Source organism: Capricornis sumatraensis, chromosome 20, assembly GCF_032405125.1.
Source record: "Capricornis sumatraensis isolate serow.1 chromosome 20, serow.2, whole genome shotgun sequence".
NCBI lineage: Eukaryota > Metazoa > Chordata > Mammalia > Artiodactyla > Bovidae > Capricornis > Capricornis sumatraensis.
Genome location: NC_091088.1, coordinates 64,491,962 through 64,505,708, shown reverse-complemented (window position 1 = coordinate 64,505,708; position 13,747 = coordinate 64,491,962). Strand labels below are relative to the sequence as shown.

Genomic DNA, 13,747 nt, shown 5'->3' with positions numbered 1-13,747 from the left:
TAGTTCAGCAAGTTTATGGGCATTATACTATGGGTATGGGGCAGAAACAAGAGAGATTTTTAAAGTGACTGTGATATTTGGAGAAAGCAGGATAATACCTGTTATACTATTTACAATGTAATGTATCCAACTCTGATTTTATAACTTACAATGGAATGCTTATATTCAAGAAAAACATACACAATATTCCAGGATGTTGTGTAAGAATCTTATTAGAAGAAATCAGAAGGAAAAGCCAGGAAAGGGCTATCTAAACCTGGGTTCCTCTGCCAAGTACGATTAACCTCTCTATTGGACATTTATTTCATTTTGTCTTCCACACATGGTCATCTCAAGATCGAGGAGTATCAAAGAAAAGGAGGGATTGACACTGACTCTGGAAGACCTTCCCAGTTACAAAAGCCTTTCTGAGGCATCCAACTCTTTTGGGTAGAAAAAGGCTTTATTTTCCTAGACCTTCCCTGAGTTCAAAAGAGCAGATTCAAACAGTTACTAATACATTAAAGGACATTCAAGGATCATACCGTGATCAAGTGGGATTTATTGCAGGGATGCAAGATTCCTCAATATCTACAAGTTAATCACTATGATACATCACAGTAACAGTTGAAGACTAAAAACCATGTGATCATCAAGAGACGCAGAAAAGCTTCTGACAAAATTCAAGTGCCATTTATGATGAAAAAACTCTTGAGAATGTCAGCACAGATGGACCCTACCTCAACATAATTAAGACTGTATATGTCAAACACACAGCTAACATCATACTCAACAGGGAAAAACTGAAAGCACTCCCCTTAGCAACATGAATAAGACAAGAATGTTCACTATTGCCACTTTTATAGAACATACTTTTGGAAGTCCTAGTCACAACAATCAGAAAAGAAAAAGAAATGAAAGGAAATCAAGGTTAAAAAAAAAAATAAAGAAGTAAAACTGTCACTATGATGCTACACACAGAAAATCCCGAAGATGCCACCAGATGACTACTAGACCTAATCAATGAACAGAGTAAACTTGCTGCATACAAAATATATAGAAAGCTGCTGCATTTCTATACACTAATAATGATATATCAGAAAGTGAAATTAATGAAACAATCCCATTCACCATCTCAGAGAAAAGAATACAATTCTAAGGAATAAACCTACCTAAAAAGTCAAAAGAACTGTACTCATGAAACAAGAAGATGCTGATGACTGATACCAAAGATGACACAAACAGATGGCACAAACATATACCATGTTCTTGGATTGAAAGAAGTAACACTGTCAAAATGACCATACAATCCAATCAATCTACATATTCAATGCACCCTTATCAAATTAACAATGACATAATTCATAAAACAAAGAAAAACTTAATTTCTACCAAAATACAAGACCCTAATATCTAAAATGATCTTGAGAAAGAACAGAGCTGGAGGAATCATGTTCCCTGAGTTCAGACTATACTACAAACTGACAGTCAGCAAAGTCAAAGTGAAGTCGCTCAGTTGTGTCCAACTCCTTGTGACCCCATCAACTACAGACTACCAGGTTCCTCTGTCCATGGGAATTTCCAGGCAAGAATACTGAAGTGGGTTGCCATTTCCTTCTCCAGCAGATCTTCCTGACCCAGGGATTGAACCTGCGTCTCCTGCATTGTAGGCAGATGGCTTTACCATCTGAGCCACCAGGGAAGTGGTATGATGATGGCACAAAACAGAAACACACATCAGTAGAACAGGATAGAAAACCCAGAAATAAACCAACTTACTTAGAGTCAATTATTCTATAACAAAGGAGGAAAGAATACAGAATGAAGAAGTCTCTTTAATAAGTGATGCTGGGATAAATGAATAGTTACATGAAAAAGAATGAAATTCCAACATTCTCTAACACCACATACAAAAATAAACTCAAAATGTGTTAACATCTAAATGCAAGACCAAATACTATAAAATTCATAGTGGAAAACGAATGCAAAACACTGACATAAATGTCAGCAAAATTTTTTTAAATCTATCTCTTAAGAGTCATGGTAATAAAAGCAAAATCAAACAAATGAGGCCTAGTTAAATTTAAAACCTTTTTGCAAAGCAAAGGAAACCAAAAAAAGAACAAAAATTCAACTTTTGGACTAGGAGACTATATATGCAAATCATGCTATCTATAAGGGATTTATTTCCAAAATATACAAACAGTTCATACAGCTTAATATCAAAACAAACAAACAAACAAGCCAATCAAAAACTGGGCAGAAGATCAAAACAGATACTTCTCCAAAGGAGACAAACAGATGGCCAACAGTCACCTGAAAAGATGTTTGATATCTCTACTTATGAGAGAAATGCAAATCAAAACCACAAAAATGTATCACCTCACACTGGTCAGAATGACCACCATCAAAAAGTCTACAAACAATAAATACTTGAGAGGGTGTGGAAAAAAGAGAACCCTCCTACCCTGTTGGAAGGAACATAAATGGTACTGCCACTTTGGAGAATAGCGTGGAGGTTCCATAAAGAACTAAAAATAGAGCTATGACATGAACCAGCAATTCCAATCCTGGGCATATATCCAGAAAGGAAGAAAACGAATTCAAAATGATACATGCACCCCAATGATTTTAGCAGCACTATTTATACCAGGCAAAACATGGCAGCAACCTAAATGTTCACTGACAAAGGGATAAAGAATATGTGGTACATATATACAAGGAAATATTGTGAAGTGAAAGTAGCTCAGTTGTGTCCAACTCTTTAAAACCCCATGACCTACAGCCTGCCAGACTCTGCTGTCCATGAAATTCTCCAGGCAAGAACACTGGAGTGTGTTGCCACCCCCACAGCATAAAACACAACGAAGTAATGCGTTTTGCAGCAATACAGACAGACTTCGGGATTATTCTAAGTGAAATCAGACAGAGAAAGACAAGTATCATAGGATATTATATGTTGAACAGAAATAAATGATACAAATGAACTTATGCACAAAATAAACTCACCAGCATAAAACACAAACTTATGGTTACCAAAGGATGCCGATGGGGACAGGAAAGGGAGAGATAAATTAGGAGTCTGAATATATACAAACTAATGTATATACAAAATAGATAAACAACAGGAACCTATGATATAGCTCAGGGAACTATACTGAGTATCTTGTAAACTGCTGTATACCTGAAACACAACCTTGTTAATTAACTATACTTAAAAAGTGGAGAAGGAAATGGCAACCCAATCCAGTATTCTTCCCTGGAGAATCCCACAGACAGAGGAGCCTGGTGGGCTGCCATCTATGGGGTCGCACAGAGTCGGACACAGATGAAGTGACTTGGCATGCATGCATGTATGCATGCATTGGAGAAGGAAATGGCAACCCACGCCAGTGTTTCTGCCTGGAGAATATAGGGACAGAGGAGCCTGGTGGGCTGCCATCTGTGGGGTCGCACAGAGTCAGACATGACTGATGCAAATTAGCAGCAGCAGCACCAGCATACCTAAAAAGAATGATTAAAACAAAAACAAAAACACCTCTTGCGGAGATGTTCAAAAGATGTTTCACAAGGGTGTAAAAACTACTAAATGGGGGAAGCAGTCTATGAAACAAGACATGTTGACAAAACTGAATACCCATCAGCAAAAGAATTTACTTGGAACACTATCTTACACTACAGACAAAAACAAACTCAAAAGGGTTCAAAACCTAAACCTAAGTCCCAAATGTATAAAACTCCTAGAAGTAAACATGCAGGAAATGTTTCTGGAAATTGGAATCAAGAATGATTTACCAGATATAACAGCAAAAGCACAGGACACAAAATAAAACCAGATATTAATAAATCAAACTATATCAAAATTATAAACTACTCTGCATTAAAGTGCAGGGAGTTTGAAAAGACAATCAACAGTAAAAGAGAAAATATGTGGAAATCATACATCTGATAGTAAATGAGTACAAAGAATACATAAAGAATTTTAAGAGGGACAGATCACCAGTTCCACCATAGGGACCATTCCCCAATCAACCATCCAACGTATTGCAAATACAAAACAGAAACACTAAAAGTAACATAGAAATTTGAACTCAGTGATAAAATAAAATACCTACAATGGATGGAACAACAGCGCAGCCAATAGCCCCATAGATATGAGAATGTGAACTTGGACAAAGTTGTCCTGGGATAAATTCCCATACCATTTACAGAGGCTAAAATATATGGTCCTTGATACACATCAACAACACTGTCATGGTGCCCTTGACAGAGTCTCCAAAGCCAGAAAATAACCTGGAAAGATGTATCAGGCTCTCGTGATACTTTCTCTCTCATCATCCTAGAACATACTGACCACTCTACTAGATAGCTTCAAGTGCTGACTTTGTACAGAGCAAGAAAATAACATTAGGAATAGTGTCTCCATCACAGTTTTCTGTTACCTACTAAATCCACTCCACACAGACTCACCAGAGGCTGCCAATTAAACATTGGTGGATTATCACAGCAAGGAAACCAGATAAAATTTCAGACCTTCAGGTATATATTTCAAAGAAATTGAAGAGGTAAAATGATACAAAGTAAGGAGAATGGAACATCAGGAACAGCTGACATTCCCAGACTGGGTAGAGCAGCACAAGAGTAAAACTAACACAACATGAAGGTCAGACTTTACAGCATCTTGAGATGGGACCATGCTCTCAACCTACAGATGGCAAGCTAAGAGCCTGCAAGATTCACATATGCTCCCCTCGTAGGATCTAGGATGAAAAAGACGATCTCTCTACCCACTCTTACATTTTCCTAAGTAACAACCACAGAGGATCCAATCCACCAGCTTGTCCCACTCCTAAACAGAAAAAAACAGCCCTTTTGAGATACTCATTTTTCTTTATATGTTGTATTTTTGGCTACTTTTACATCACTCCCCACTGTCCAGAGCTTTTTCTCAGGCTCCAATGTGGAGATAATATTCAGATCAGAAGCAGAAATTCTAGGACTCCCCTGGTGATCCAGTGGTTAAGACTCTGCATTTCCAATGCAGGGGGTGCAGGTTTGATCCTTAGGGAACTAAGATCCCACATGCAGAATGGTGCAGCCAAAAAAAAGTAAACAAGCAAGGGAAAACAAATATTATTCAGTGTTATCAAAAGAAAGAAATCTAAAGTGCTGTGGATTTTTTTAAACACTGAGCCAAAAGTCAAAAGGTAGAAAATAGGAAATTGGGTTTTTCGGTATTTTTTTTTTTTTAACATTTGCCAGTGAGCTTTGTACATAATTAAGCTCTGGGACAACCTCAGATATGACATGAAACAGACACAGCATCTGAAGAGGATCCGTTTAACCTTGTGAAGCTGTGTCATGCCCCAGTCACCAGAACTCTCAGACGAAACACATCAGGGCCTGCCAAGGGGCACACAGAGAAAATGAAGATACCCAAGGGCAGCTCTGGAAGGAAGTTATCCTCACCCACAGACAGCAGGTTCCTGTAGGTCTCCAGCATCACGTCCCTGTACAAGGCCCTCTGAGTAGGGTCCAGGAATTCCCACTCCTCCTGAGTGAATTCGATGGCCACATCCTCAGAGGTCAGTCGTTCCTGAAATGAAACTACATGTCACCAAAAGGGCCATGAAAAGTTCTCATTTTCATGCAAAAGAGAAGGGTAGTAAGGGGTAAGGATTTATGAGATCCGCCAATTAATATGGATTTTTCATCATTGTTCAAAATCCATGAAATATATAAAGATAAAACTCAACACTGTTTTGGCTATACAGAAGTGTCAGATATTATGTTCTACCCAGTGAGTGCACTTCATTATCTAGATGAGGTACAGCATGAGCGGTGTCTTCAGAGAAGACGAAGTCCACGGCACTCTTAATGGAAAGGTCAAAATTTTCAGGTATGATGTTGATAACAGCAGCAAGGACCAAAAGTGTCTGAGGGCTTCCTGTTGCTCTAAATTACTGTAGTATTACTCTAAACATTAAATAAGTACTTTACAGGCAAGAACCTGTCATCAATATAATAGCTCATTAAAGAATCATCTGTTCCCACCTTAGAGAAGAAAACCTGGGTCACAGACACTCTGAGAAACTTGACTCAGATCAAGAAGGTAAGAAACGTTACATGAAGCACCTGAACTCAGAAGCTTGGGCTCAGCAACTGAAGCTTAAGCATCTAACAGTGAAGTAATACAGAGAACATTACAAGTCCTTTGACAGAGGGCTCCTAAAGAAAACTTGAAAGAAGTCCAAGGTGAACCTCCTCCCTGCCCCTCTGTCTTCTCTGCAGGGGGGACAGCTCTCGGGCCTCATGCCTTCATCCCTTGAAAATGGACACCTGTGACAAATTAGTCTCTACCCACTCTCTGATTGGGAGAACCTCCCCACTGTTGAGTGATCACTGTCCACAGTGGTGGTGAAGGACTGGAGACACTAACCAATGAGAGCCACAGTGGCTTGGCAGACCCAGGTCCCTGGACCATCTCACATATTCCTAGCCACAGTTTCCAAACCAGTGCCATTTCAAAGGACTCTGACACAGCAGCCAAGTTCCCTGGGGCTGGAGCTGGCACAGCAGGGGTGGCTTGCTCTGGGGCTGGAAGTGGGACTGTGTTCGGGAGCTTCATCACTGTTATGCCAGGAACCCTTCTCTGAAACAGTAGCTCTTCTACGCCATGGGCTTGGCCCTCTCAAAGGCCATAGGGCTCTTTTGCCTGATGGTGGTCTAGCTCATCTTCTTCACCATATGAAGGAGCTGTTTCCACCTCTCATAGTTCTTTCTCATGTGTCTGCCCTGTATGTTCCCTTTCCTGGAACTCCCCAGGCAGCCTGGGGAAAGTGTGGGCTCAAGGTTTGACAGAAGGAAAACAAATAAATATTGTATTAATATGAAAAAAAAAGTCCGAGGTGAACAATGTGGAATGGCATGAAAGGTCACTATAGATGTGGATACAGAAACACAACTGTTAGTAATATACTACTTAAAACACTAACAGGATTGTTTAGAAAATTCCAAGGCCACAGATTATACTGATAACATAATTTCAGCTGGAAAAGAAAGGTGATAAGTAGTTTTTAAATCATGATGTCCTCTACCTAAACCACAAACTTGCACATGCATGCATGCTTATCATTAAAAAATTAACTGAAATGAGAGGATTTGTCTTTTCACAGATTTTTTTGGACAATTTTATATCATCCCTTTATTCACATGTATTTCAGCATCTTTCAGACGATAAAAATGTATCCTCTGTACTCAGCTGACTTTGTCAACAGGATTGTATACTAGGCTACCAAAAGAAAACTCGTAAAAACATTAAAAAAAAAAAGAATACTTGAACTCAAAATAAAATTACCATATACAAAGATACAAATACAATTTTATCCTATTAAATTTATATAGCAAGGGATTAACAGAAGCCAAAGACTTTCTTTGCTTTTTTCCATTAATAAGACAGTGATTTGAAATTAGAAGAGTCATTAGATTACGACCAAAAAAAAATTATCACAATAGCAAAGTAATAAAGCTTCTTGGAGAATTAAAAATCATGGCAAAAAAAGAATATGGAAAAAAATATAGTTATTAAGCAAGACTATCTCAAGAAACATCATGATAGGAAGGAAACTTTCAATACATTCCCTCTGAAATTACAGTGGCATGAAAGGAGCTGTCCAGGGTGCCTGTCTTTTACCACCATACGAGGCACATGAGCAGGGGCCACTAGAAGTAACAGGAGGAAAAAACCAGGGCAAGAGACACAGAGTTTGTCAGAGAGTTGAAACAGGTAGTACTCACAAACCTAAGGACATGGAAAGGTGAAAAGTGAAAGGATGGAAAAAGACAGTCCATCCTAAAGAGAGCAGGGGAGACTGTTAAATCAGACAAAATAAACTGAAGAAAAGAAAAGTGCAATGAGATAAACATTGTATAATGATAAAACAGTCAATTTACTAAAAAGCTGTAACAAGTAAAAATATATATACATCTAACATTAGATATCTCAGAAAAATGAAGCAAACATTGAACACCATGTACAGATCACACAGCCCAACAAAAGCAGAAAGCACATGTATCTCAAGGACACATAAAACATTCTCTATGAGAGACCACATGTTAGGCCAAAATTAACCATTTTAAGAGACTGATACCATAAAAGTATCTTTCCTAACAACAACGAAATAAACACAGGAAAAAAAGAAAATTCCTCACATGTGGACATTAAACAACTCACTCTTACACCACAAATGGGTCTAAAGAAACAAATCACATGGAAAATTTTAAATACATGGATGAAAACGAAAGACAGTATTACAAAATTTATAACACACAGACAACACTGTAGTAAAAGAAAGTCTGAACTGTTAAATGCTTACAGTAAAAAAAAGATCTTAAATCTGAAATCCATTTTTAGATCTCTAGGAAGCCGAAAACAGAAAACAAAGTAAACTCAAGTTTAGCAGAAGGATACATGTAAGTAAGAAAGATAAACCAGAGAGACAATAGAAAGAAGAAAAATATAAAAATCAACAAGCCAAGAGTTGATGTTTTGAAAAACCTGTATAGGAAAAACCCACCTAGAGTAAGGAATTAGAATGAAAACTGACCTTTTCCAGTCCTGTGGCCACTGCTGAGTTTTTCAAATTTGCTGGCATATTGAGTGCAGCACTTTCACAGCATCATCTTTCAGGATTTGAAATAGCTCAACTAGAATGCCATCACCTCCACTAGCTTTGTTCGTAGTGATGCTTTCTAAGACCCACTTGACTTCACATTCCAAGATGTCTGGCTCTAGATTAGTGATCACATTATCATGATTATCTGGGTCATGAAGATCTTTTTTGTACAGTTCTTCCGTGTATCCTTGCCACCTCTTAATATCTTCTGCTTCTGTTAGGTCCAGACCATTTCTGTCCTTTATCGAGCCCATCTTTGCATGAAATGTTCCCTTGGTATCTCTAATTTTCTGGAAGAGATCTCTAGATTTTCCCATTCTGTTATTTTCCTCTAATTCTTTGCACTGATCGCTGAAAATGGCTTTCTTATCTCTTCTTCCTATTTTCTGGAACTCTGCATTCAGATGCTTATATCCTTCCTTTTCTCCTTTGCTTTTTGCCTCTCTTCTTTTCACAGCTATTTGTAAGGCCTCCACAGACAGCCATTTTTCTTTTTTGCATTTCTTTTCCATGGGGATGGTCTTGATCCCTGTCTCCTGGACAATGTCACGAACCTCATTCCATAGTTCATCAGGCACTCTATCAGATGTAGGCTGTTAAATCTATTTCTCACTTCCACTGTATAATCATAAGGGATTTGATTTAGGTCACACCTGAATGGTCTAGTGGTTTTCCCTACTCTATTCAATTTGAGTCTGAATTTGGCAATAAGGAGTTCATGATCTGAGCCACAGTCAGCTCCTGGTCTTGTTTTTGTTGACTGTATAGAGATTCTCCATCTTTGGCTACATGGAATATAATCAATCTGATTTCAGTGTTGACCATCTGGTAATGTCCATATGTAGAGTCTTCTCTTGTGTTGTTGGAAGAGGGTGTTTGCTATGACCAGGGCATTTTCTTGGCAAAACTCTATCAGTCTTTACCCTGCTTGATTCTGCATTCCAAGGCCAAATTTGCCTGTCATCTCATGTGCTAGTAAAGTAATGCTCAAAATTCTCCAAGCCAGGCTTCAGCAATATGTGAACCGTGAACTCCCTGATGTTCAAGCTGGTTTTAGAAAAGGCAGAGGAAACAGAGATCAAACTGCCAACATCTGCCGCATCATGGAAGAGGCAAGAGAGTTCCAGAAAAACATCTATCTCTGCTTTATTGACTATGCCAAAGCCTTTGACTATGTGAATCACAAGAAACTGTGGAAAATTCTGAAAGAGATGGGAATACCAGACCACCTGACCTGCCTCTTGAGAAATCTGTATGCAGGTCAGGAAGCAACAGTTAAAACTGGACATGGAACAACAGACTGGCTCCAAATAGGAAAAGGAGTACGTCAAGGCTGTATGTTGTCACCCTGCTTATTTACTTATATGCAGAGTACATCATGAGAAACGCTGGACTGGAAGAAACACAAGCTGGAATAAAGATTGCTGGGAGAAATATCAATAACTGCAGATATGCAGATGACACCACCCTTATGGCAGAAAGTGAACAGGAACTAAAAGCCTCTTGATGAAAGTGAAAGAGGAAAGCAAAAATGTTGGCTTAAAGCTCAACATTCAGAAAAGGAAGATCATGGCATCCGGTCCCATCACTTCATGGGAAATAGATGGGGAAACAGTGGAAACAGTGTCAGACTATTTTTTTGGACTCCAAAATCACTGCAGATGGTGACTGCAGCCATCAAATTAAAAGACGCTTACTCCTTGGAAGAAAAGGTATGACCAACCTAGATAGCATATTCAAAAGCAGAGACATTACTTTGCTGACTAAGGTCTGTCTAGTCAAGGCTATGGTTTTTCCAGTGGTCATGTATGGATGTGAGAGTTGGACGGTGAAGAAGGGTGAGCGCCGAAGAATTGATGCTTTTGAATTGCGGTGTTCGAGAAGTCTCCTGAGAATCCGTTGGACTGCAAGGAGATCCAACCAGTCCATTCTGAAGGAGATCAGCCTTGGGATTTCTTTGGAAGGAATGATGCTAAAGCTGAAACTCCCGTACGTTGGCCACCTGATGCGAAGAGGTGACTCACTGGAAAAGACTTTGATGCTGGGAGGGATTGGGGGCAGGAGGAGAAGGGGACGACAGAGGATGAGATGACTGGATGGCATCACGGACTCGATGGATGTGAGTCTGAGTGAACTCCGGGAGATGGTGATGGACAGGGAGGCCTGGCATGCTGCAATTCATGGGGTCGCAAAGAGTAGGACATGACTGAGCGACTGAACTAAACTGAGACTATGGAAAAGAGAAAAAAGGATTCAAATAACTAAAAACAGTTATAAAACAGGAGTGATTACAACTGAGCTTAAAAAGATAAGGAAGTTCTATGACCGATAATGCCTATAAATGACAGAATATCGGCGATACTCGCAAATTCTCAGAAACATACAAACTATTTTACTTATTAAGAATCCAAAAAAATGAGACATGTTGAAAGTGAAAGTGTTGGCCACTCAGATGTGTTTGACTCTTTGTGACCTCATGGATTGTAGCCCACATGGCTCCTCTGTCCATGGAATTTGTCCGGACAAGAATACTGGACTAGAGAGCCATTCCGTTCTCCAGGAATCTTCCAACCCAGGGATAGAACCTGAGTCTCCTGCATTGTAGGCAATTTTTTATGATTTGAATCATCAGGGAAGCCCATTATAACTAGAGACTTAAAAAAAACCTCTAAGAAAAATACAGGACCAAATTTGTCTGTTTTTATACCAGTACCACATCACCTTGATTACCTTGTAAGAGGTGTTGAAATAGAAAGACCTCCATCTTCCTGCTTCAAGAGTTTTGCTGTTTGCTCTTTGAATAGTTCTATGGCTTTCACCATGTTTTATTCTGCTTCTACAAAGGTTGTCATGGCAGTTTTGATAATGAATTGATTGGTTTACTGACCCTTTGTGTGGTTATTAAAGGTTATTAAATGTTTGGTAGTACAGCTGTACCAAACATTTACAAAAGAATTACCACTTATCCTGCTAATTCTATGGAGCAAGCATGGGTCTAATAGTTTGCTGATTTCCCAAAGACACTAGAAACCAACAACCCTGACGAATACTGATGCAAAATTAAAACACTTGCAAACCCACTTCAACACATATTAAAAAGATCTGGAGAAACAGACACAGAGAACAGATGGAGAGGGGAGGGGAGGAAGGAGAGGGTGAGATGTATGGCGAGAGTAACATGGAGACTTACATTACCATAAAGTAGAGAGCCAATGTGAATTTGCTGACTGACTCAGGGACTCAAACAGGGGCTCTCTAACAACCTACAGGGGTGGGATAGGGAGGAAGTTGGAGGGAGGGGACATATGTATATCTAGGGCTGATTCATGTTGGTATTTGGCAGAAAACTACTTCTGTAAAGCAATTATCCTTCAATTAAAATAAGTTAAATAAATAAATAAAAAGATCTGATACCATGACCAAGTGGATTTTATTTATATAAGGCAAGGAGACATCAACATACAAAAATCAATTAATATGACACACTACATTAACAGGTTTAAGGGGGGAAAAAAACAGGATCAACTCGATGCAGGAAAAAACCATTCGACAAAAATTTGACAACCTTTCAAGATGGAACACTCAACAAACTACAAACAATAAATTATACCAACATCAACATAAAAATGCCATTATGAAAAGAGTACAGCAATGGGGAAGGAATGAAAGCTTTTCCTCTGAGGTCAAGAAGGAGACCAGGACGCACACTCTGCACTACAGTTCAACACAGCACTGAAACCCTTAGAGCAAGTAGACGAGAAAAAGAAATCAAGGTCCCCAAATTAAGAAAAAAGTAAATGTATCTTCTTTCCCACAGGACAAAGTTTCATCAGTAAAAATCATAGATTACAAGAGAAACATGCTATATCAAAAAAGATTCTTTAATAATCACACAAAGGGTCAGTAAACCAATCAATTCATTATCAAAACTGCCATGACAATCGTTGTAGAAGTAGAATAAAACACGGTGAAAGCCATAGAACTATTCAAAGAGCAAACAGCAAAACTCTTGAAGCAGGAAGATGGAGGTCTTTCTATTTCAACACCTCTTACACGGTAATCAAGGTAATGTGGTACTGGTATAAAAACAGACAAAGAAAAAAGCTGAACAGAACACAGTACTCAGAAATAATTCTTTGTGTATATGTTAGGTATATGCACAAGAATGTCAAGAAACACAAAAGGGAAAAGACAGGCTCAACTGATCTGATTTCCAGATTTTACCAGCTATTGTGCATACTAACACCTGACTTCCATGTGCAGTTTCCTTACCCTGACTAACAGAGCAGACAGCGCATCCACATGGGCGCTAAGCAATCCCTGTTGCCCAACAGCACTGAGACCCCATCTTAGTGGGTGAGAAGCCCTGCCCAGGACGGTCCCCAGGGGAGCCTCCTCACAAGTGTCAGGTCACCGGGTCATGGGGAGATGGGATCTAAGTGGAGATGACAGGCCCTGAGGGAAAGCCCCGGGTGAGTGTGCATGTACAGGAGTCACACAGGACACTCCAGAGTCACACACGATTAGTGAGTCCAGAGAAGAGCATTTCAGGAAGGACAGACTAAATATGATCTTACCTGACAAAGAGCCATGCCTCACTCCTTTTCTTTCCTCTTTCTTAACTTCAGGGCTTCCTCAGGCAACACGAGTCTTCAGAGGTCTATCATAAAAGTTTAAAACACGCTGTTTAATGCTTACAGTCAACACATCCCCTTCCTGAGCCCCACCCCACACACACAGGGAACCCTCACCATGAGGAACAGACAGTCCCCTGTGGCCACTGTCTCAGGAGGGACTCAGGACAGTCAACTTCCACAGAGAGACCAACACGGGACTCTCCCACACTTTCCCTTGGATCACACTCCCCTCCTGCTGAGGCCTCATGTACACAGCAGCAGGAGGTACCTCCACTGACCAGGCAGTCTCCTTCAGGTCACACAGCAGGCCCTGATCCATCCCCACTCAGAACACAGCACCCCCTCCTCAGCCCAGATCTCAGCCCTCAGGACTGGGAGTACACAAGAGTCCTGATGTTTAGTGAGGGATCCAAACTGGAATCAACTGGGGCATCTTAAACATTCTCGAGCTGTGGA

General features: G+C 39.7%; 1 protein-coding gene and 1 pseudogene across 3 annotated transcripts in view; one reads left to right on the top strand and one right to left on the bottom strand.

Moving 5' to 3' along the window:
* Nucleotides 1-13,747, bottom strand: part of LOC138096575 (zinc finger protein 665-like) — a 41,514-nt gene that overhangs the window by 5,743 nt on the left and 22,024 nt on the right. For all 3 annotated transcript variants that reach the window (XM_068992828.1, XM_068992829.1, XM_068992827.1), the window contains 2 exons: nt 13,232-13,314; nt 5,449-5,575 (listed from right to left, as the gene is read on the bottom strand). In XM_068992828.1, the coding sequence (XP_068848929.1) occupies nt 5,449-5,575; nt 13,232-13,246 (142 nt within the window). In that variant the 5' untranslated portion in view covers nt 13,247-13,314. The remainder of the gene's footprint in view (nt 1-5,448; nt 5,576-13,231; nt 13,315-13,747) is intronic.
* On the top strand, nt 6,311-6,709 carry LOC138096111 (ATP synthase F(0) complex subunit C2, mitochondrial pseudogene; annotated as a pseudogene).